Genomic DNA, 20,545 nt, shown 5'->3' with positions numbered 1-20,545 from the left:
CCCCAACGGTGGACAGATGCCATTGACTCATTGTGTGTGTGTCCAGTTTACCACTTTCCACATCTAACACAAAGCTTTCTGAGACTCTGCAAACAAAGCATTTGACAGCGGGACAAATATTGTAAAAACAAATCAACTATTGAAATATATGAAAAAAAGAGATTTATTATTCCTGAATATCAGAGTACTACAAATGCTAATGACAAAACCCAGCACTGTTCAGATATGAACAGTAGGAATGCACTTCATTAGTTAGTTCAATTGGTGTGGCTGGAAAATGTGAAATGTGCAAACTGCAGACCTTGTACAATAAGTCTTGTATGAAAGCAAGCACCCAAAGATCTCAAACCTTAAGCAATAGTAACTTACATAAAGAATTATCTATTGTGAACACGAGGAAGGTTTAAGAGAAAATTCAAACATTCACTTTGAAGTACATCAAAACAGCAGCAGCTCACTTCCTTTTTTTTGGGGGGAAAATCAGCAATATTAATAATCATTATAGAATAGAAGCACTCGGTGGTTATCTCCACTTGGTGGTTATCTCCGTGAATGGTGGCCGCGGCCTTTGAATGGGTTATCCTGAAAAACAAATACCATTTATTTTAAAACATTTTCCAAGGAAAACTGAAAAGTTATGAAAAATATAGTTAAGTTAAGAAAACACAATACATATAATTTTGTATAAATGGTAGGGGTATACTGTGCTTTTAAAATAAGTAATGTAATAATTAAAGAGATCAGAAATTCCGATCAGTTTCATTTACTGTCATAAAGTGATCAAAGTTTCCAGGACAAGTCATTTTTCACCTATGGAAACTAAATATTGTTTGCACCCTGACACTTCAGAAAGATGATCTGTCCTTTCTTATAATCTCTTGTTACCTCATCATCATCATCACTGTCATCAAATGCAACTCCTCGAGATGACTGGCTCTGGGTCTGAGAGCTGCTCTTATTGAAGGACGAGGATGCTGATCTGTGGTGAGAAGGTACCAGATGAAAAAATAAAACAAATTTGTTTTCAAAATAAGAAGCTGGTGAAGGGAAGGAAAGAGTATAGACTCAGTCGCAACATTTTTGTCTCCTTGAAATGACTACACAAACACACTGGACTGACACAAACATACCTGGGAGGGGCTCGGGTAGCTGTCATTACAGGGATATCTTCATCGGAGTCAACAATGGTCAACTGAAGATGGATAAATATGAGAACCGAGGTTGGAGGATGGTACAGATCACATGCATCAAAAATACACGTTCAGACATGTTCAGCTGCCATCTAACTTACTTCCTCTTCTTTGTAAGATTTGGTGGCTCCAGTCCGAGAAGATTTTTGAGATGGAGCTTGAAATGCTGCAGAATGAGGTGTAAAGAGGGAGAAAGAGTTGAGGTAAAAGGAAAAGAAGAAATTGAAAGATGAAGGAGCAGAAAATGTGGCAATTAACAGATTTGTACAATTATAATAATACGATTTCTGTGATATAATGTGTCTGACATATTAGAACATCACGCTTACACACATGATCTCACGCTCTCTTACCTTGCATAATGCTTCTGCTTTGGGTTGTTGCTGAGGATTTCTGGGCACGGCCCCGGCCAGCTGGCTTTGGTTCAGAGGCAGTTGCACCTGGAAGAAGAGATGAGCGACAGTGGAACAAGGATTTATGGAGGAATAGCTGTACCCCCTCAATGTATGCTTTGTTTTACCGGACTATCGCAACATCCAAGTTCTCTCTTGCTGCATTAAATGTTACTTGATCCAACTAAAATGAATTGGCACTGTGCCATATGTCACTTAAAAGAGCGCGTCTGAAAATTGAAAATAACTTTTAGATTTGCTGCCAAAATGCAGATTTAATCCAGCTTTTGAATGGTGTAAAAATAATTATCAAAAAATGTACCTCACAACAAGTCTGCGTAATGTCATATGGAGCGCATGGTTGAATAAATATTTAAAGCAAGATGACATGTTTATCAGGTGACTGGCATGAAACTGGAAGGATACAAACATCATTTACACTAAGTGTCAAAGGGACAGTGCCAGGAAACTTGACTGATTATGGTGTAAACAAAACACTCCTTTGTACAACTTCTGCATGCTCTACCCAGGCGTCAACATTTAATTAAAATTTAAACTGTCCTATTGTGTGCCACATGTGTTAAAAAGGCAACTCAGGATAATCAGGTCAGGTCATTGTTCACATAAAAGAAAAGCACCTTGTTTGGTGGAACCTGCCACTCAGGTGCTCAGTGTTTGCTCTGAGTCATTGGTATGCAAACATATTTGAATAATCGTTTGAGGTAGTTCCTCTATTTACCTCCATGCATCAAACAACAACTCACCTCTCCCCCTGCCCCGGCCACCCCGTCCCCGGCCTCCTCGCCCTCGGCCTCGCGTCGGGGCAGCGAATGTGGCCGAGTCCTCGTCAGAGTCCATAGTAACATCTGCAAATTCGCTGGATATGTTTGGGTCATTACTGCGTTCCAATCTGTGAGTTTTGGCTCTGTTTATAGCCTGAAAGAGAAAAACAGAAAAGTAAATATTTACAGACAGCAACAGAAGCAACATTTCTGGCATGTGTGCATTCTGCACACTAACCTCTCTGATTTCGTTCTCCTCCTCTGTCGTGTTCTTTTTGGAGTCTCTGAATAGTTTGATCTGAAATTTCAAAATATGCACTCTTACAAAAGACATACACACGAGCACTTTGTAACGTTCTATTGTAATGTTTTGCATTTTAAGGTTTTAACCATTATTACAAAACATTTTTTCCATTTGACCCACTTTCAATGATGGCCTCACCCCCCTACCTCTGTGTCAATATCCTGCTCTGTAGTTACTCCTCTGGCCTGGAGGTGGCGCTGTGTCTTCTCCAGCTGATATGTGATCAGTTCCTGGATTGCGTCCTTCTCATCTTTTTCTACAAACTCCTGAATGGCCTTCCCCATGCCCTGCTCTGTCAGCAGAGACAGCTGTACTGTCTGTGAAGGGATGTAGACAGAGTGGTAGTGGTAATATATTGGTATTATTGATTTCATGTGAATTATGCTAATAATCACTTTGACCAACTTTGATCACTGAGAATATATTCTATCTGCACAACCCTAGAAGGGCTTTTGTGGTATTTGAGTTTAATTAATTCTTAAAAATTAGATAAAACACACAACTGATAGCATTACTATTATTATTTTCCAGACTTTTTAAATAAATTAATAATAATAAAATTACTGTAAATTATTTTGGTCATAAAACCAAATAATAAATAAGGAAAATGTGATATTGTGACAGTCCTACTCAGCAGATGCACAGTAGTTGAAAATAAGTGTTATGACAACTTGTCAGCGTGTGAATGTAAATCCATGTGTGTACGATACCTGCTCGGCTGCCTCAAAGTATTGTTTAACCAGGTCTTCCACTCTCAGTCCCTCCACTGCTGTGTTTTTGATCAGCTTGCTGTAATCAACATTGACCTCATCTAAAAAACAAAGTTTGCATCACGTCAAATAGACAATAGTGTACACAGATCTGTGGTATATACTGTAGGTCCATAGCTGTACATTTAGTCTGTTTCAGACCTTTGATATTCTCCTTTTGTTCACGGTGTCTGAGAAAGTGAATGATGTCTTTTGGGTTTGCCACACGGTCCACAAACTTCTGACTGAAGCGAGAAGTGTTGAACGTCTCAAAACCTCCACTGTAGTCCACCTGGGGAAGGCAAAAAAGTTGAAGAATTTAGATGAAGTGTGGATATGGTGTGTGCACATGTTGCTAGGGTGTTCTTCTTACCCTCAGGCGAATGAGAGGTTTCTCTGGGGTGAGTGGACAACCAAGTCTTTCTCTCTCAGCTTCATCTATCATCTCTGTGACCTAGAGAAGATCAGAAATAAGGTGGGATATCAAACAATTCGTCTTCCACTGGCTCTTAATGTTAGATGAAAACGTACCTTTGCATAGCACAAATCCTCCACTTTCTTTGTGACCTGGGGGGTATCAGGTGTGAAGAGGTCTTCGTAGTCAGCCAGCACCACATCCTGGATGAAGAACTGACGCACCGTCTTTAAGGGAATCTTTTGCATGTTCATCTTTCGTCCCTTCACCTTCAGCAGCCCTATGTGTCTAGAAACACACAAACAGTGATTTATTGTGGCTAATTGATCACTTAAAAACACACTCAGAATATGGAGGTGGTCTTTCATCATATGTGTGTGTGTTTATTTGTACTTCTTGGTGGCCTCTCCAGGGGACAGGGAGGTCGCTACAGAGCTGCCAGGCTGGGTCACGTAGAAAAGCTGTTGTTCATTTCTCGTTGGTGCTATCAAGCATTCGTGCTCGTGACCCCACACCACCAGGTCAAGAAAGTCATCCAGGAACTGCTCTGGAATGTAGTTTGTGGGTCCGTGCTTACTCCTAAACATAACACACATATTTGCAAAATAGAATGAAAACATAATGGAAAACACAGCTAGTCAATTCCAGCCATAATGCATCAAAAATGTACTTATATGCACTGAAAAAATATCAATCTAGGTACAAACACCCTGCATTCTTAATAAGTAATACTACAGAAAATATGTGTTTATCTTACAACTCTTCCCTCCTAATGGATTTCCAACATACACATACATGCACACACCTGTTCTGGTGGATGGTGAAGAGGTTAAACCAGTCATCTTGGTCTTCTTTGGGGCGAAGCATGGTTACCTGATTGTTGACAAACATCCTGTACAAGCGCTCATCTGGAATAGAACCTGCACACAAACAGCTTTTGTTGGTTTTGAATAAACTCTTTTAATTAAACTCAGACATATACAGACAAATATAATACAAATCACATACTCACCAAGACCATACAAGGCCAGCTTGCTGTTGCCTTTCTGCAAGAGGATGGGACTAATCTCTATCCTCTCCACTGACTGGGAGTGACCAAAGTGATTTATGAGACCAGAGGCACCGAGCAGATCCAGTGCACACAAACCTTCAGCCTTGGGGAGAGACAAACAGTATTATGTACAAACAAATACAAAAGCTACACAGAGACAAACACATGTTTGCATTTTAGTGTTATATACAGATTTCTCCAATACTGGAATCAACTCACCCCAGTTGGGTCGTCATGGTTACCATGGATGCTGAACACAGGAATAGAGATGTTCAGGTTTTCATCCTGATAGTTAACCCAGGGGAACCTTCAACACAACAACATATACAGTAAACATGACAACAATAATAAAACATTCATTCAGTAGCACTGGTATGAAGGAATGACAGAGACAGAGAAACTGACTGGGTTGTGTTGAAGTTGACAGTCTGGTCGCTAAGGATGTTGAAGTGTATCGGTGAGTCTCCCATGCAGTATTGTCTGAGCATAGTGATGCAGTTGTGAAGGCATCGCCGTGACGGCTTGTTCTCATGGAACAAATCTCCACCCAGCAGGATAAAATCTACCTGCAAGCAAATAAATACGCAAATAAGAGGGCATTCAAGACGAATGATCCTCTGTGTTGTACATTCACACATCTGTCAACTTGTATGTACCTGATGCGTCTTGGCATATTTAAGGATCTCATCCAGTGTGTTGTACGAGTCATTGCCCCGGATTGCATCCTTCTCAAGGTAGCCAAGGTGAACGTCTGTAGCAATAAGGATCTTGAAGGTATCCTCATCATCCCTAAAAAAACAAACAGCACATGATAGAACTTTGATTAGTATGAGCACTGGTATATCTCTATTAGGAGCATTGTACATTTCCTGCATTTAAACATCACTATATATGCACTGAGAAAAAAATATTTAGATATTATTCTTAAAAAGACTTACAAGATGTTCTCTGAGGACATGATGGTGTGGGGGAAATGCAGATGTTGCACCAGGTCAGACAAAATGTTTCTCCTGCAGAAAATACACCCAGCCATGAATATCTTTATATTTATATTTTTTCACAAGTACTTTTAAGATACATTTCAGAGATGCTGCAACTATAATCACAGGGACAAATGCAAATATTAATACAAGTTGTTCTGCATCATGTAGAGTAAATTGTCAGAGGCATGACTGTACTCTTGATTTCCAATAAAAAGTTGTTGTTAACACCAGAGTCAGTGAAACATACGATTTACGACACGTTTCTAAGCGATACATTAGATTGCATGTTAGCAAGCTAACCAATACTCCGTTCGTAACGCAGTAGCTAAGCTAACATATAACACTTAAAAGATAGTGAGTTAGCTTTCACTTTGAAGCCCACGAGTTCACGATATCAATGTGACAACTAACACGAAGTAAACATGTGTTTACAACATGTGTTTACATGCTGGCTCGGTCCCACCTGCAGTAATACACACTTATAACTTGAAATATTGTTTGCTATAACTTGGTAAATAGCTTAGCTCGATACTCACCTCCTCAAAAATCACAACTCACTCGCATTAAAATCCCGGCATGGCTTGCAAACCCCGTCCCGCCTCCCAGCAAAGCCTCATGGGTATTGTAGTGTCATTCTGAAGCATCGCCCGATCTAAACTGTAGACTGTCCGTAACAGGAAAAACTACACTTCCGGTTAGCAAGCTGGGTGCGTTTGTTTTGTTCACTAAGAGGCACCGGGTAGAGCTTTCTGGCAAAACCACCATAACACTCTCCGCACGCAGCGCCTGCCGGGCCAGACTGAGATATATATGCATCACACCCCTCCGGAGAAGCCCTGGGTTGTGTTGCTCTGCCTGGTGATGTTTTCTTTTCCCACTTCGTATTAGCAGCTGTAGAAACTGTCGAGCTAACAAGCTAACAGACGTGATTCAAAACTGCAGTTTTACTCTAAACTAGCATTAGCACATTTAGCATAGTTTACTCCCTTGGTTCAGCACAAGCGTGTCAGACTGGAGTGGCTGCATTTCAATGGAGACCCTGTCACTAACAGCTGGTGATGATGCTACGCAGGTAGTTTGAATTCATTTCGCCTATTTCAATTTGAAATGAGCAATGCGATGCATTCTTATGTTATCAGGTTAAAGTGATCAGGCTCCGTGGAAAGCTACCGAGCAGCAGTCGCTACAGCTCTGACCAGCTGATGTTGCTTCAGACCTGAAAGTGAACTGAAGTGTCACATCGGTGTTTTCATTTTGAATTCAGTGAGAGAATGACTTTCAAGTTTTAGCACATATTCACTTCACTTCCTGTGCTTTATTCTTGTGATGCCTCACTACACCGCAATATCTCTGCTTCTGATCTAATGCAATGTCAGATATACTAGAGATATATAATAATCCACCATGTTTTTTTTCTGCAGGATCTCCGTCCACCACCACCACCTCAAAGTGGAGTCTCTGACACCCTGTCCCTGTCGTCTTATAAGGACTATCCTGCTCACAGTCCCTTCATCGACACACTGTTGCACCACACACCCAGGCATGCACGCACACGTCAGTCCTGTCGCCCATCATCACCCAGCAAAGCATTCCCAGAGACCAACAGTGCAGGTGGGTTTCATTTGTGCATGTCGAACATATTCCCTTTACAATGTTTCCATTCAGGTAGCGTTGTGTGTTACAGAGCTCCATGGTTACATGTGCAACCTGATGCCAGACAACTTCGATGTCTCAGCTTCCCTTTACATCTATTCATTCTTTCACATTATCCTTTCAGTCATATCATAGCCATATCATGTTACACATACAATGTCTGTTACCATTCCCTGAATGTATTTGCTCTCTATCAGTATGTCCCACATTCTCATATCTAATTTCTCACACACGTCACATGTGTGTGCATATACAGCGATCTTATCTGCCTTGAGGAACCTCCAGGAGAAGATCAGGAGGTTAGACTTGGATAAAGGACGTGCAGAACATGGTGTTCAAACTGTAGGCCAAGACGCATCACGCATTCATCCTCAGAGCGAGAACGTCACACGGGGACTCTCCAGTGATCAGACAGACATGCAGAGAGACACAACTGACCCGTCCAACTGTAACCAAGGTCAGTATGTGATGAAGATATCATGAGAAAAACAAATAACCAGTGACCTCTTCCATTATTTAACTATTCGTTTATTTTTTTCTCCATATCTCTCTCCTTCCCTGCATGTCACGACGTCCCTTCATTCTCCTCGTAGTGTTGATCACCCACCTTGCTGCTGCAGAGTCTCGCTGTGTGAAACTGGAGCGGCAGCTGGATCACATGAGGAGGATGTTGCGGAATGCCAAGGCAGACAGGACCAATCTGGTCAAACAGCAGGTTAGCCTAGTAGTTCTTAGTGTCATTAGCTGTGATAGAGAGTAAACATCTGATGACTGTCATTAGTGAGTGAGTAAATGTGTCGATTTTTATTTTTGTTCCCCATGTTGTCAGGTTTCCATGGATACCGTCAAGTTAGCTGATCACCAGCCTGACAAAGTGTTTGAGCGTGCTCACGTGGAGAAGCTGGAGCGACTGGAACAGGAGTATCTTAATCTCACACGCACGCAGAACAATGCTGAGGTACAGAGTTAACTGACTTCAACTTCTGAGCTCTAAACACTGTCATAAGGAAGAGCGCTTTATGATCCAACAGCATAATTAAATATTCATAGCTATGACAGTGACACAGAAGATTTAGCATTTTTATGAAGAGTGAATGACACTAACTCCTCAAGCTTAAGCTCAAAATCTCTGTGAGAATGAGGCAGAAACTTTGGCCAAAAACAGACATTATCCATGAATCTAGGGCAGTGATCCCCAGTCTGTGGATTGGAACTCCCTCATGGGGCCTTACATAAACCTGAGGGTTCAGAAGTTGATTAAAGGAAAAAGCAAACAAAGCGTGAAATATTTTATTTATAAAAAGTGATTTAATTTTCTCACTTCACTGGATACTCCTACCTTGTCAAACAAATTTGAAAAGGAAAAGATAACATTGACTAAAAATCACACATTATCAGTATGCCCCAAAACCTTCTGGATTTAGATCTACGTTTACGTTTGTCAGGAAAAAGGCACACATTCAGCTCCTGTCATACAATAATAATGGTTATGTGTGAATTTGTCAGATGAAGATTCGTGAACTAGAGATGAAACTACAGGAGGAGGAGCACCAGAGAAAGCTCATTCAGGACAAGGCCATCCAGGTAGTGAGACATAAATTGTTCTTTGAGTTTAAATTCTATACATAACACTCACTATTGGCAGGTTCTAATGTTTCTTGTTACTGAAAGGAATGTTAGTCCTGTTTTATATATCTAATGCTCAATGTAAACGTTGAAGCACTCACGTTTATGCATTGTTTACTGTATGTGGTGTTATTTTCCTTTCCTGTTTCCACAGCTACAGACAGGTTTGGAGGCTAACAGGATCCTGCTGCAGTCAGTGTCACCTCGCCTGTCCACCAGACAGTCCAAAGAGAAGAAGTCCAATTCACAGGTAAAGACCTTCACATGAGCCATTTAAGGTTTTCTGTTTGACTGGACTGTGAATGTTGCGTTCCCTTTTGTATACATAAATGCTTGAACAAACACAAGTGCGTCTCTACAGTGTTTGTGCATCTGTGAATGAAAAGGAAGGATAGTTCTTAATTCTTTCTGATTTTCTTGCTGGAAAAATCACTTTATTCTATTCTAACCTCTTCCTCCCAAGCATCTTCCTGTGAATGTTAATGTTGGTAATGCTGATATTTTTCCTCCCCAGAAAACTTCACCACAGCAGTTGTCGAACACACAGCCACACTATAGACTGAGCCTCAGAGATGTTCCGTTTGTTGCTGGAACGGTAATATTAGCATATATAAATATATTTTTTTAGCATTAGAACAAAATTGTATTTCAATACTGAAATTTATTTTTTTCTCTTTCTCTCATCGAATCTTTCCCCTCTTATGTGACTCATAGTCTGTGGGCGGCAGCCACTCAGTCAGAGCAAACGTCCAGTCAGTTTTGTCTCTCCTAAAGCGACACCAGCCACACCTCTGCAACAGTCGTGTACTCTGTAACAACGCAAACAGCTACGGGACTACAAGCCGCAGATATTCATACAGTTCATCTTCCTCATCCTCTGCGAGCGGGGAGGAGCTGTCTGAGCTGATGCAAGCATTACAGGAGGAGCTGCGACTCATGAGCTTGTGAGTGGCATTCCAACTGAGCTTGATCAGGAGGGAACTGATTATGAAAAGTGATGTGGTGTAATCTTTGTGTCTGTGTGTTGCAGGGAGCATGACGAGTTAATGAGGCAGGTAGAAAACAGTGTGTCTGACCAGGAAAGACGAGAACTTCAGAGGGAGCAGGAGAGGCTGCTGCTGAAAATGGAGAGGAAGGGAGAGCAGATCGGGAAACTCTACAAACACAAAGCACAGGTCAGTTAGCAGACAAAAAGTTCACTTCAGACACAATCCAATTTTCAAGTTTCTGTCTTTTCACACCTCTCTGTTACCTTTTCTCACGTCCCCTCTAGATAAAGAAGTTAAGAAAGGAAGCCAAGTCTAACAATAAGAAAGAGGTGAACGTGACTACCGCAGTGTCCACAAGAGGTCGCTCTGCCGGAGCAGTCAAACCTAGACCAGGAGAGAGAAGCAAGAAGAATCTGAGGCTGCTGAGGGACATGAAAGCTCTGCAGACGTCATTACGGACCTGAAAACCACCAGGACATAAACAGAGTGAAGAGATTTTATTTTTAGTTGCTTCATGTGATCAATTTTTCACCATCGACACAAGCACAGATTGAAAACTACTATGGACATGACACATGCTTGTGTATCTGTTCATGAGCATTTGACTCATCAAATTTTAATATATCCTAAACACAGTAGCATTTATAAAAAGATTGTCTATCTTCAACATAAATATAAACCATGTCTACCAGTCCAACCAAAGTGCCTCTCAAAACAATTGATTGCTCATTTTATTAGGGCTTTATATACAGTGTATATATATATATATACTGTATATATATATATATAAAGGTAATTATTTACAAATTCCACTAAATAAACTGCACTTTGTTCATGATGCTGAGTCAAACATCTGCATGGTCTTTTTTTATTATGCTTTTTTTCAGCAGAGGGCAAGAAAGTCCAGTTCACAGTCAAGCTCTCAGTATAACTGACCATTCAATGCTGAAAACGAAATTTTAATTGCCAAGTTTCGTTTTGCAAGTAGCTTCTGGGCATAGAAACACATTTTCCCTGAACTTATGACTCTCTGAAGGTATTAAAAATTAATAACATTTCATGGTGCTAAAAAATTCCTACAGATTCCCTGAAAGTGTTTGTAGTGTTAAGAAACTGCAGTGATGAAACAGAGTGGTACATACTTCTGCAACTTAGTGATGAGCTGAACAACCTTAAAATGACTTGTTCCTCTTGTGTCAGATGTTGGAGATTTTATATGAGAGTGTACATGCACAAGTATTGTGTGATAACAATTCATTTGTATTTATTTCTACAAATAAATTCGGGAGGTTTTTGTTATATTATGACAATCGAGGGCGGCCTGTTTGGAGTGAACATTTCTCAGTGAAATAAAGTATTTATGTTTGCACATCACTACAGTGAACTGTGATTTTTTTGTGGCTTATTTGTTTCAATGATTTAGCATTTCCAACAGCCCTCGTAGATTATTTGGTTTCATATTTTAAAGATGTTCCAGTTCTGCACTGTGCCCTGCAGTGCTGTATTTGAACGGTTTCTGTTTGACTCATCTTATTTACCTCTGATGCTGGCATCATGGAGTCAGCAGACATCAGACTTCAATAAAATCACAACAGCATTAACACAAAACTAATCTGCTAGTGTAAGGCTTTAGTATCAAATTTAAAATTTAGTTCCAGGATTAATTAATTGATAATTCTGAAATAATAATAATCTGTAAAATCTACAAAATCCTCACCATCATGTTTAGAGATGAAGCTGGAGTCCAGGATACCTACCGAACATATCTATAAAGATGAAATAACCCTGTGGTTAGGAGCAGAGCCCTGCAAGCTTTCAGGTAAACTGCTCATGTCAATATGCAGTCTAAAATCAGAAGTATTTGAAATCAGCTTTAAGTGGAAAATAAATCAATGTGAATCCTTCTGTCTGGACACACAGCTCTGCTTTGTTCTTTTTCTCTCTCAGGAGCAAAGACAGATGAAGTCTTGAGGCAGTTTGCAGAATATTTCTTTGAGTTTTGCAAACGCTCAGTGATCATGCTGCAGAGGAGGAGGAAATTTGTTTGAAGACTTTGGATTCACTTCATAGCTACATCGCCTTCTCCTAAAAGGTGCCTGCCCCGTATTCATCCCATCTTCTGTAGGGCTACATCCTTTTATTCTGGTTTGATGTCTGTTGTGCCACAAGGAGAAAACATTGATTCACTGTTTGATTCTTGCAGGAGATGAATGCATCGTTTTGGGTGGAGAGGAACCCTGACGGCACCATGCTCCTCCACTATTATTAACACTGCAGAGGACTATGCCACATTGTTCCTGGTAAACAAAATCACATCCTCTAGATCCTCTAGTTAAATGAATGGTCTGTATTACAAGCTCTGCATGTCAAAAAGAAGAAAACATAATTTTGTAAACTATGAAAAGAGCCTTTTACACTGATCATCTCTGTCCTCAGCCTCTTTATGAGATAAATATAACTATGGATTCTCTGCATTGTCAATGTTTCCCTTAAGTATACATGTGACGCTTTGGATCAGACTGGAAGAACAGTATCTGTTATATGTTTGTATTTTCTATCAAATCCATTTTTTCTGAAAGTTACTGTCTCCCAATAACTTTGGAAAAATGTTGAGTATCTTTGCATATTGCTTCTTGCAGTATGGTGAGGGATCTGCATTCAGCCATTTACACAGCTATCATTCATACATATTTTAAACTGTTCCACAGAGTGACACATAATTGTAACACTAAATGAGCTTCTTAGACATTGTGAAAACGAAACAGAATGGTACTTAGTTGAATACGTACGTCCGACATGGCCCAACAGTCCTCTTGAGTTCAATCAAGCTGCACCATACAACACACGTTCATAGATATCAGTCCCCGATTATTTTCATCGAGGTCCATGAAATATTTCCTAGGAAATTGGTGAAAATGTACCTGGTAGATTGTGTCCAATCTGGCAAAGTTAAAGAGAAAAAAGATTCCCGTATCCTCCCATCTATCAGGATCCATACAAAAATAAAATGGTTTCTTATTTGGCCCATTCCCAATCACTTCACAAGACCTCTGGAAATCTGTTGAGTAGTATAATGCTCTGGTCAAGCAAACAAACAAACAAACCAACAAACAAACAGAAAAGAAAGAAACCCTCCCTAGCAAAGAAAAAACAATATGCTACAGATAATAGTTTACAATGACTACTGTTTATAAAGGCCACGTATATTTACAGCGAGCCTTTGATACAGGAAAGCTAATACTATTTGGACTAAAAAAATAAAATACACTCTTGATGATCACTGACAAGAAACACGTCCTGTGTTTAAACACACACGTGGCCCCTCGACAACCCATTTCAGTTTTCAACACGAAAAGAAACAAGGATGAATAAACCATGAGTCTGATGCTGCTCACGAGGCCTGAGTCACCACAATCGTCTGTAAAAGGGCTGTCACCTGCAGGTGTATGTCTCACTCCAAAACGACACCCCCGGGTTGAGAAGAGGAGTCCGGACACCTGATCCTAGCTGCAGAGGGCCCCATGTCTCATCATCGTTGGCCCTGCATGGATCGCCATGGCCTGATGAAAACAACCCCTGTAACCAGAGTCTTCTGTTTGTGTGGTCAGGTGTGATAAAATCGGTCGGCCGGCTCGCTCATTAAGAGCCCAATCTACACTGACCTAGATGGAGAGGGTTAGTCTGCAGGCTCAGATCATGTCTGCACTTTGTCCCATGGGCCACAAAGTACTTAAGTGTACGTTCAAGAATCTGTCTCCATTATGGAGGCCAGCTCGGAGATTTTAGGCTCCTCCTGGTGTTTGCTCAGAACTGGACGGTTGGTGTAAATGTCGTCCACAGGTAGAAGGAAGGTGACAGTTTTTACCTTGGCCCTAAAAAGGAAAGAAATCACAAGTGTTATATGGCTACAGACATTCAACCGTAGCTTCAGTTTTTATATATTTGAATTTAAACTAAATTTTACTCAATCATTTTACTTTAAAGCTTTCTTTCTGGGATATAAAGTTTCTGTACCGGTTTTTGTGGACATATTCCTGCAGGGAGTGTCTGTTGGAAACTTTTCCCACGTCTCTCACTGGGTTAACAAAGATGCTGTTCCCGTGCTGGATTTCTTCTTGTAGCCTTCTCCATCCATTCTCACCCCGCCGCACCCTGTCAGTCCTTCCCTCTCTCAGTGTCACCCCAGACAGGTTGGAGCTTATGGAGTACCTCCGGACAGTCATGACAGCGTTCTCTGTGACATGATGCGAATGTGACGCATTGGAGAAATGGAAAGAATAAAAACAGTATATGGACATTTCCTGATGTAAAGAAGTAAGTAGTTAAATGGTATATTTATACGCCAAATTAAAAATGTGATAACTCCATATTCCTTGAACTAATTTCTCATATTGTGTTTCTTGTGTCTGTGCATTTTTGTGGAAAAAATAGAATAAGAGACAAATGAGTTGAATTTTGGAATCCAGCATTGGAGTTTAAAGGACTAAAATTATATTAGTTATATTTTCACTCTTAATCTTGAAACAATTTAATGAAGGTTGATTTAAAGGATTGGAATCAGGGGTAGAGCCACGGGGCCAGGGGGACACTGGCCCCAGCTCCAATCTGATTGCCCCTTCTAACAATAAATGTGACAACTAGATAAGAATTGTTATTTTCTAAACTTGTTTAAAGTAGCCTACACATGAACAAGGAATAATTTTAGAAATGGTTTCATTGAGGTGTGGTTTTGCTTGAAATTCACACATTGTTTAACAGATCATTATCTCAGTGCTCTATAGATGCCTCCTCATGTTTTATATGAACAGTAAAACAACATATTTAATAGCCACACTTCTTTCCTCTTACCCTTGTATTGTCCCTCCAGGACCGGTGCAGACACATTTCGTCTCAGGTTCACATAGGGGTTCTCCAGTGTCGAAGACACCGGGCTGTCCGTCCTCTGACCGTTGTCCCCCCTCAGCTCTTGGTTCTCCGCCTCCAGCTTCTTGATGTCATCGCGCATCTCCATGATGACCTGCGCCAGGCTGCGGGTGCTCTCCATGGTGCTGCTGCTGCGCTGCCAGAACCACGGCTTCCCAAACACCGACGGGGAGTCACGCAGGAGAAGCTCACCCTGCGGCTGTGGATTTAACATGCTGCTCCCAAAAGCTTTTTGTTGTCCTTTCCCTGTGTGTGTGTGTCTCTCTCTCTCAATCTCAGTCCAGATCTTGTTCTGGGGCAGATTATGTCGCCTTTCACCACTTATACAGCTGAAAGGGCTCCGGTGATCAGCCAGCACCATACAAAGGATGTTTTATTCATCAGCCCCGGCGTCCGGTTTCAGGAAAACTAAGCAGGGGTCGGAAATGAAATGCGCACTGCACAAGAGCTTGGATGGCAAGAGACCCAGTGGACCTGCAGAAACACTGATGAAGCAAAGGTTTTTACTGCTTATCGATAATATAACATGTGTAGCAACTTTATATTCAAGCTTAAGAGCAGATAAGACATCTCAGATTTTTTTGGCACCTCACACCTCCTCTTGTAATGTCCATGTCTGTGTTGGGATTACAATATCCTCCCTCTAAAATATTAATCAAGTCTGTCAGCGAAGATAAATCTTAGAGGAAAACAAAGAAAAAGTAATTTCTTATGTTCTCAGTGACGCAGAAGGACATTTGAATAAGACAGAGCATTTAAAATGAAGGTCAAGTCGATTCATTTCACAATATAGACTAAACTTATGTAAATGTAGAAGACGAGAACGTTAATGCTGCCATAAACGTATCCTATTTTACCTCCCTGGTGACCTTAAAATAAATAAGTTTGTCTTTTGATTTTCATCACCCCTGTCAAGCACCTAGAGTTGATCAAGTTTGGATTTTTGTGCTTTTCAATACTCTCTGAAGTTCTTTATGTAAATCTTAAACTTTGGAGCTCACTCACTGTGATGTTTATTCAGTCCACCAGGAAAACAGAGAGACATGCCGGCTGGGCCCCAATTGAAACCCACTAAATATTTGGTCCTCTGTCTCATTAACATCCATGTTGTTTGATAAAGTCAAAGGTCAGATGTTAACCCAATGATGACATGGGTAAAATAGATGAAAACAAAACAGCTGTTTGATAAATTAGAGAAGAAGGAATCACTGCAGCAGACATTAAACACACGGTTTGCACACAAAGGAGAAAATTTCAGATAATTACGCTCAGTGACGCTTCATACAGCTGAGATTGTGCAGTCAGGAGCCGGAATAGACCAGATTATAACCCATTCTGCCAAGAGCAGACAGTGTTTGAGCAGCTGGCCTGATCCCCACATGACGTGATGTATAACAGTGCCCACATACTTCTACAAAATACTTTCAGGAAGAGCCATTATCTGTGAGTTAAATATGACACATTGTGCCTGTAGCGTAACCAGGTTTTGTCGTCTGCGACCTGGACTGAATGGTGCTGGCTCGGAGCAACCTGACCCTGTTGGGAGTCGAGGCCACTGAGAGAGACAGACAGGCACACACAAGCCTGTCTGCACAGGAGAGAAACCCAATCGGCCCGCTCTTTCTGGTTCATGAAATAGGTTACAAAGATGGATGGGAGGTGAGAGAGACGAGACTCTGATATACCGATTGGCTGGGAGGAAAGGAAGTTTCGAAGAAGAGGTGCTGCAGGAGGTCAGTGAAACTCAATCTGCTGCACCTCAGGTGTGCGACCACAGAAGGAGACTAAAGAGAAAAGGTAGAAATGTGTCAGCTTCAGAAATACAAACATTGAAGTGAGAGCGATGGACGACCACATGATGTCTTTTACCACCAGCTGTATGTTCAGGGCCACTTAACCTTTTTATATGAGCAGGGCCATAGACCCAAGGCTTAGCATCAATAAGTAAACAACCACTCTGCTGCTCTCTCACTGCATGGTCAGTAATTATAGACAGCTATTGGAGAAAAAAAAAAACTGACACCAGATCCCACCTCAGTGTGCATGCCACATTCTCACATCATTTCACTTTCAACTAGAATGTCCTAGGGATAATAAAAAAATTCCAGGGGTAACAGAAAAAGCCTATTTCCTGAAACTACATTTAAATCTATTTGGATTTGCACCAAACTCCACAAACTCATAAATATCAGCCCCCCGAAAATACCTGATTTTCTTCATCAAGATCCATTTATTATTTCCTGGGAAATCTGTAAAAATGTAAAAAAAACACCCCCTCTAGCAATGTTAAAGAAAGTGAGTGGGTTCTTTCTTGGCCCATGTCCCATCCTTCAAGTTTCATAGAATCCATTCAGTAGTTTTTACATAATCCCACTGACAAATAAACAAGCAAAGAAAACTAGAAAGGCACTCATAGTGCACATAACTCCGCCCAGGCCCAACAGTCCCCTTATTAAGCCACATTTGAATCCACTAGTTCTGGAGTTATATTTGGATGTGCACCAAATTGCACACACTCATAAACATCAGTCATTAAGATCCACAGTTTATTCTCTGAGAAATAAAAGAAAATGTTGATAAACAAGCACAATGTTAAAGAACATGAAGGAAAGAAATCCTGAATTTGCCCCCGGCTCTGGTGCGGATCCACAGCAGGGGGCAAATTCAGGATTTCTTTCCTTGAATCAGGCCCCACCCTTCCACAAAACCGAAATCAGTTCAGTACTTTTTGCATTATTCTGCTAAATAACTGACTGACTGACACAAACTATCTATCTAACTAACTAACTAACTAACTAACACAGGTAAAAATATAACCTCCTTGGCAGAGGCAAATAACAGCAAAAAACATAAACCATTTGGTGGATGTAACAAACTAACAAACACAGATGAAAACTAGGCTAGTAGATGGTCTCTCTCTCTATATATAATACAGTATATGAGTTAATTTTAAACATAGCTTGTTTGCTAAGAAAGTATTTTAACTCAAAAACAGTGTATTAAAATTTCATATTAAATCTCACTTACGACAAAGTCCATCAGAGGAAAAATACATAATGAGAAAAACTGTTAATAAAGGGAATGAAAGAAAAAAAAGACTCTTCCTGTCAAATAAAATGAAATAAATATTCTCTCATCAAATTCCTATTTCCAAATTCTACTCCAGCTGCCAACACAAGTGGAATATTTGCTTGGGGCCTTAGTTATGGTTATAGTGAAATATGGATCCCGCAATGAAGATGCAAAGCACAAAGGAAAACAGAGCTCCAGGGTAAACACAACAGAGACTTCTGTCTGAACAGAAAGAGAGCAAACAACAGACACACAGCAGTGATGGTGAGAGCCTCTGGGCCCCATCTATACAAAACTGCTCAGATTGTGTTTAGTTTGGATTCTGACTGCGCAGTGACCCCCTCTGAGTTTAGAAAAGAAATCAATGATCTGAAACAAAGGATTGTTGCTTTTAGACTCCTGATTTTGGAGTTAAAAATATGCTCTCATATACATCTACAGTTCATTTGATATGCAGAGAAAAAGATTTTAACCATTCACAAATTTACTTGAACAACATTGTTCAAATTTAAAATAGAAGTGTAGGTATTAAAGAAACCATAATGACGTAATGACGTTTAGGTGGCACGATGGTATAGTGGTTGCAGTGGTAACATCACAGCGAGATGGCCCTTAGATCAATTCCTGGTTAGCAAGTTCTACTTTTGTCTCTGTATCCAGCCTGTGAAGCGCCGGTGATGTGTCCAGGTTGCACCTCACCTCTTGCCCCACAGTTAGCTGGGAGTGGTTTCAGCTTGCTGCAACCCTTAGAGAATGAAGCAGTATAGATACTGGGTAATGGATGAATAGTGATATTTTACATTGACAATTATAATATGTGCATGTGAAGAAAATGTGATAAAATGCAATAAAGATCACAACTGTGGATATGAAAGTACAGTTTCACAAATGGTGTATTCTATTAATCTACTTCTGCCTCACTGTTAAAGTTGGATTTACTGTTAGAATGTAGTTGGCGTTAGAATTGATGGATTTATAGACCCATTGTCCATTATCGAGGCAGAGATATCCGTCTTGTTTCAGGCTGGGTTTTCTCATTACATGTTTCTGTTTTACACATTTCTATCTACTGTTCAGGTAAGGGAGCTCATCATTATCTATTATAAGTGGCTGTCAATGGACAGGATATGAGGTGCTGCTGTGCACAGCTGCAGCCAAGGCACTTTTTCATTTCAGAGAAGCTAGCACACCCACGTTCAGGATGATTGGAAATACGATTAACGTTCACAAGGGTGGAGAAAAGGGTGAACTGAGGTTAAGGTGCACATCCTGTTGAAGAACAGAAGATACATGATTGTATGTTGAAATGCTGAAGGAAAGTATAATCATTTTTTTGGACATTAACAAAATTTTATTTAAATGTTATACATAAAACTTTATTTTTGTTCTTTTTTTAAATTCAGCTAAACAAATATTTATACATTGTATATATTTATAAAAAGAAACATTTCAAACGTTTTAAATATTAATATTTCTTATTTACAATTCAAAACAGTACAGGAAATGATAACAGTAACAATGCAGATTCGATCATAAAAATGTTACAAAACATAATTTTTGTTGTTTTTTCCATTTGAAAATTGGCAACGTGATACTTCCAGAATGGTAGCAAGGATACAAAGTAGCAATGTGGAGCTGCTCTACATTCAAACAGGAGCTGGGGGTGCCTTCAATTCCTCATATTCACGGTTAATTAAGACCTGCATTCAAACCTTTCTTCTTTTTCACATTTATCGTCTTGCAAGAGGTTGAAGTACAACTCAAATCCACAGAGAAGAAAATGTAAAAACTGTCATCAAAATGCACCGGAGAGCTAAATATTACATGTACAGCTGAACGCACCCCAAGCTCAGTAAGGTCACTGTTTTCTAAAGGGACAGGGTTGTGGAGAGAAGGCGCATGTTGTCTTGTGTGTGTGTGTGTGTGTGTGTGTGTGTGTGTGTGTGTGTGTGTGTGTGTGTGTGTGAACATGTGCACTGTATGTGTTGGTTCTGTGGGTGTGTCTGTCAGTGTGTGAGCTGATGAATCAGTCGGCAGGGCGGGGGGAGAATCCATACAACACGTGGGTCGAGTCTCTAAAACCAAAACAAACGGTAGCTAACAGTCCAGCAGCCTGGCCTCTACGGTAGATAGTCAACGTTCAACGACAGGACTACAGACTACCACAACCACAGTCTACACACCTCTTCCCTTTCTTTCCTCCTTTGTCACAGTTTCCACTGGCCCGCTGCAAGAAAGAACTTCGGTCAGAAACAAGCAAATGAGCCACTTGATGCTTAAAACTGGCGCTCCGGAGCTGTTCATGGGGAAAATAATAATGCCCTCCGTGGCACAAAGAATTCTTTGTGAGTCTACTGGCCGTTCAGAAGCCGCTGTGCCGTTCCGTTCCTGGTTGTCTTGTGTGCGGAATCTAGAC

General features: G+C 40.5%; 4 protein-coding genes across 18 annotated transcripts in view; 1 reads left to right on the top strand and 3 right to left on the bottom strand.

Moving 5' to 3' along the window:
- Positions 1–145: 145 nt before the first annotated feature.
- Positions 146–6,523, bottom strand: mre11a (MRE11 homolog A, double strand break repair nuclease). The gene is made up of 20 exons (XM_020088450.2): positions 6,403–6,523; positions 5,822–5,893; positions 5,540–5,672; positions 5,289–5,449; positions 5,103–5,190; positions 4,845–4,986; positions 4,638–4,752; positions 4,226–4,411; positions 3,949–4,120; positions 3,791–3,871; positions 3,580–3,709; positions 3,379–3,479; positions 2,815–2,985; positions 2,603–2,662; positions 2,347–2,518; positions 1,544–1,630; positions 1,292–1,356; positions 1,131–1,192; positions 886–979; positions 146–582 (listed from the first exon to the last, which is right to left on the bottom strand). The coding sequence occupies exons 2-20, from the start codon at positions 5,839–5,841 to the stop codon at positions 541–543; spliced, it is 2,082 nt and encodes a 693-aa protein (XP_019944009.2). The 5' UTR covers positions 5,842–5,893; positions 6,403–6,523; the 3' UTR covers positions 146–540.
- Positions 6,524–6,571: 48 nt separating this feature from the next.
- Positions 6,572–11,508, top strand: cep57 (centrosomal protein 57). Of its 2 annotated transcripts, none has more exons than XM_069533980.1 (11): positions 6,572–6,724; positions 7,288–7,477; positions 7,776–7,976; positions 8,113–8,234; positions 8,349–8,477; positions 9,026–9,103; positions 9,300–9,395; positions 9,660–9,740; positions 9,860–10,089; positions 10,176–10,320; positions 10,419–11,508. In XM_069533980.1, exons 1-11 carry the CDS (start codon positions 6,677–6,679, stop codon positions 10,596–10,598), a joined length of 1,500 nt encoding a protein of 499 aa, XP_069390081.1. In that variant the 5' UTR covers positions 6,572–6,676; the 3' UTR covers positions 10,599–11,508. The 2 variants fall into 2 exon arrangements, with proteins under 2 accessions (XP_069390081.1, XP_069390082.1); XM_069533981.1 differs by having other exon boundaries at positions 6,602–6,938.
- Positions 11,509–13,734: 2,226 nt separating this feature from the next.
- LOC138411986 (putative coiled-coil domain-containing protein 195) lies at positions 13,735–15,466 on the bottom strand. The gene is made up of 3 exons (XM_069533986.1): positions 14,983–15,466; positions 14,149–14,368; positions 13,735–14,006 (listed from the first exon to the last, which is right to left on the bottom strand). The coding sequence occupies exons 1-3, from the start codon at positions 15,416–15,418 to the stop codon at positions 13,877–13,879; spliced, it is 786 nt and encodes a 261-aa protein (XP_069390087.1). The 5' UTR covers positions 15,419–15,466; the 3' UTR covers positions 13,735–13,876.
- A 3,991-nt stretch (positions 15,467–19,457) lies between these two features.
- The window catches only part of dock10 (dedicator of cytokinesis 10), a 60,772-nt gene continuing 59,684 nt past the window's right edge, over positions 19,458–20,545 (bottom strand). For all 14 annotated transcript variants that reach the window (XM_069534078.1, XM_069534071.1, XM_069534069.1 and 11 more), the window contains one exon: positions 19,458–20,539. In XM_069534078.1, coding sequence (XP_069390179.1) covers positions 20,492–20,539 — 48 coding nt within the window. In that variant the 3' untranslated portion in view covers positions 19,458–20,491. The remainder of the gene's footprint in view (positions 20,540–20,545) is intronic.

Source organism: Paralichthys olivaceus, chromosome 11 (genome assembly GCF_024713975.1).
Source record: "Paralichthys olivaceus isolate ysfri-2021 chromosome 11, ASM2471397v2, whole genome shotgun sequence".
Classification (NCBI taxonomy): Eukaryota; Metazoa; Chordata; class Actinopteri; order Pleuronectiformes; family Paralichthyidae; genus Paralichthys; species Paralichthys olivaceus.
This window is presented reverse-complemented; position numbering and strand designations above follow the sequence as displayed.

Excerpts from the sequence above, each read along its gene's own strand:
- mre11a (XM_020088450.2), bottom strand. The coding sequence starts at position 5,841 with ATGTCCTCAGAGAACATCTT. Across the intron at positions 3,872-3,948 it reads AGGATTTGTGCTATGCAAAG|GTCACAGAGATGATAGATGA; the intron begins GTACGTTTTCAT and ends GATCTTCTCTAG. Across the intron at positions 2,519-2,602 it reads AGGAGAACGAAATCAGAGAG|GCTATAAACAGAGCCAAAAC; the intron begins GTTAGTGTGCAG and ends TTTCTCTTTCAG.
- LOC138411986 (XM_069533986.1), bottom strand. The coding sequence starts at position 15,418 with ATGGTGCTGGCTGATCACCGGAGCCCTTTCAGCTGTATAAGTGGTGAA. Across the intron at positions 14,369-14,982 it reads CCTGGAGGGACAATACAAGG|AGAACGCTGTCATGACTGTC; the intron begins GTAAGAGGAAAG and ends ATCATGTCACAG. Across the intron at positions 14,007-14,148 it reads GAATATGTCCACAAAAACCG|GGCCAAGGTAAAAACTGTCA; the intron begins GTACAGAAACTT and ends TTTCCTTTTTAG.
- cep57 (XM_069533980.1), top strand. The coding sequence starts at position 6,677 with ATGCATCACACCCCTCCGGAGAAGCCCTGGGTTGTGTTGCTCTGCCTG. Across the intron at positions 7,478-7,775 it reads CCCAGAGACCAACAGTGCAG|CGATCTTATCTGCCTTGAGG; the intron begins GTGGGTTTCATT and ends GTGCATATACAG. Across the intron at positions 7,977-8,112 it reads CCCGTCCAACTGTAACCAAG|TGTTGATCACCCACCTTGCT; the intron begins GTCAGTATGTGA and ends TTCTCCTCGTAG.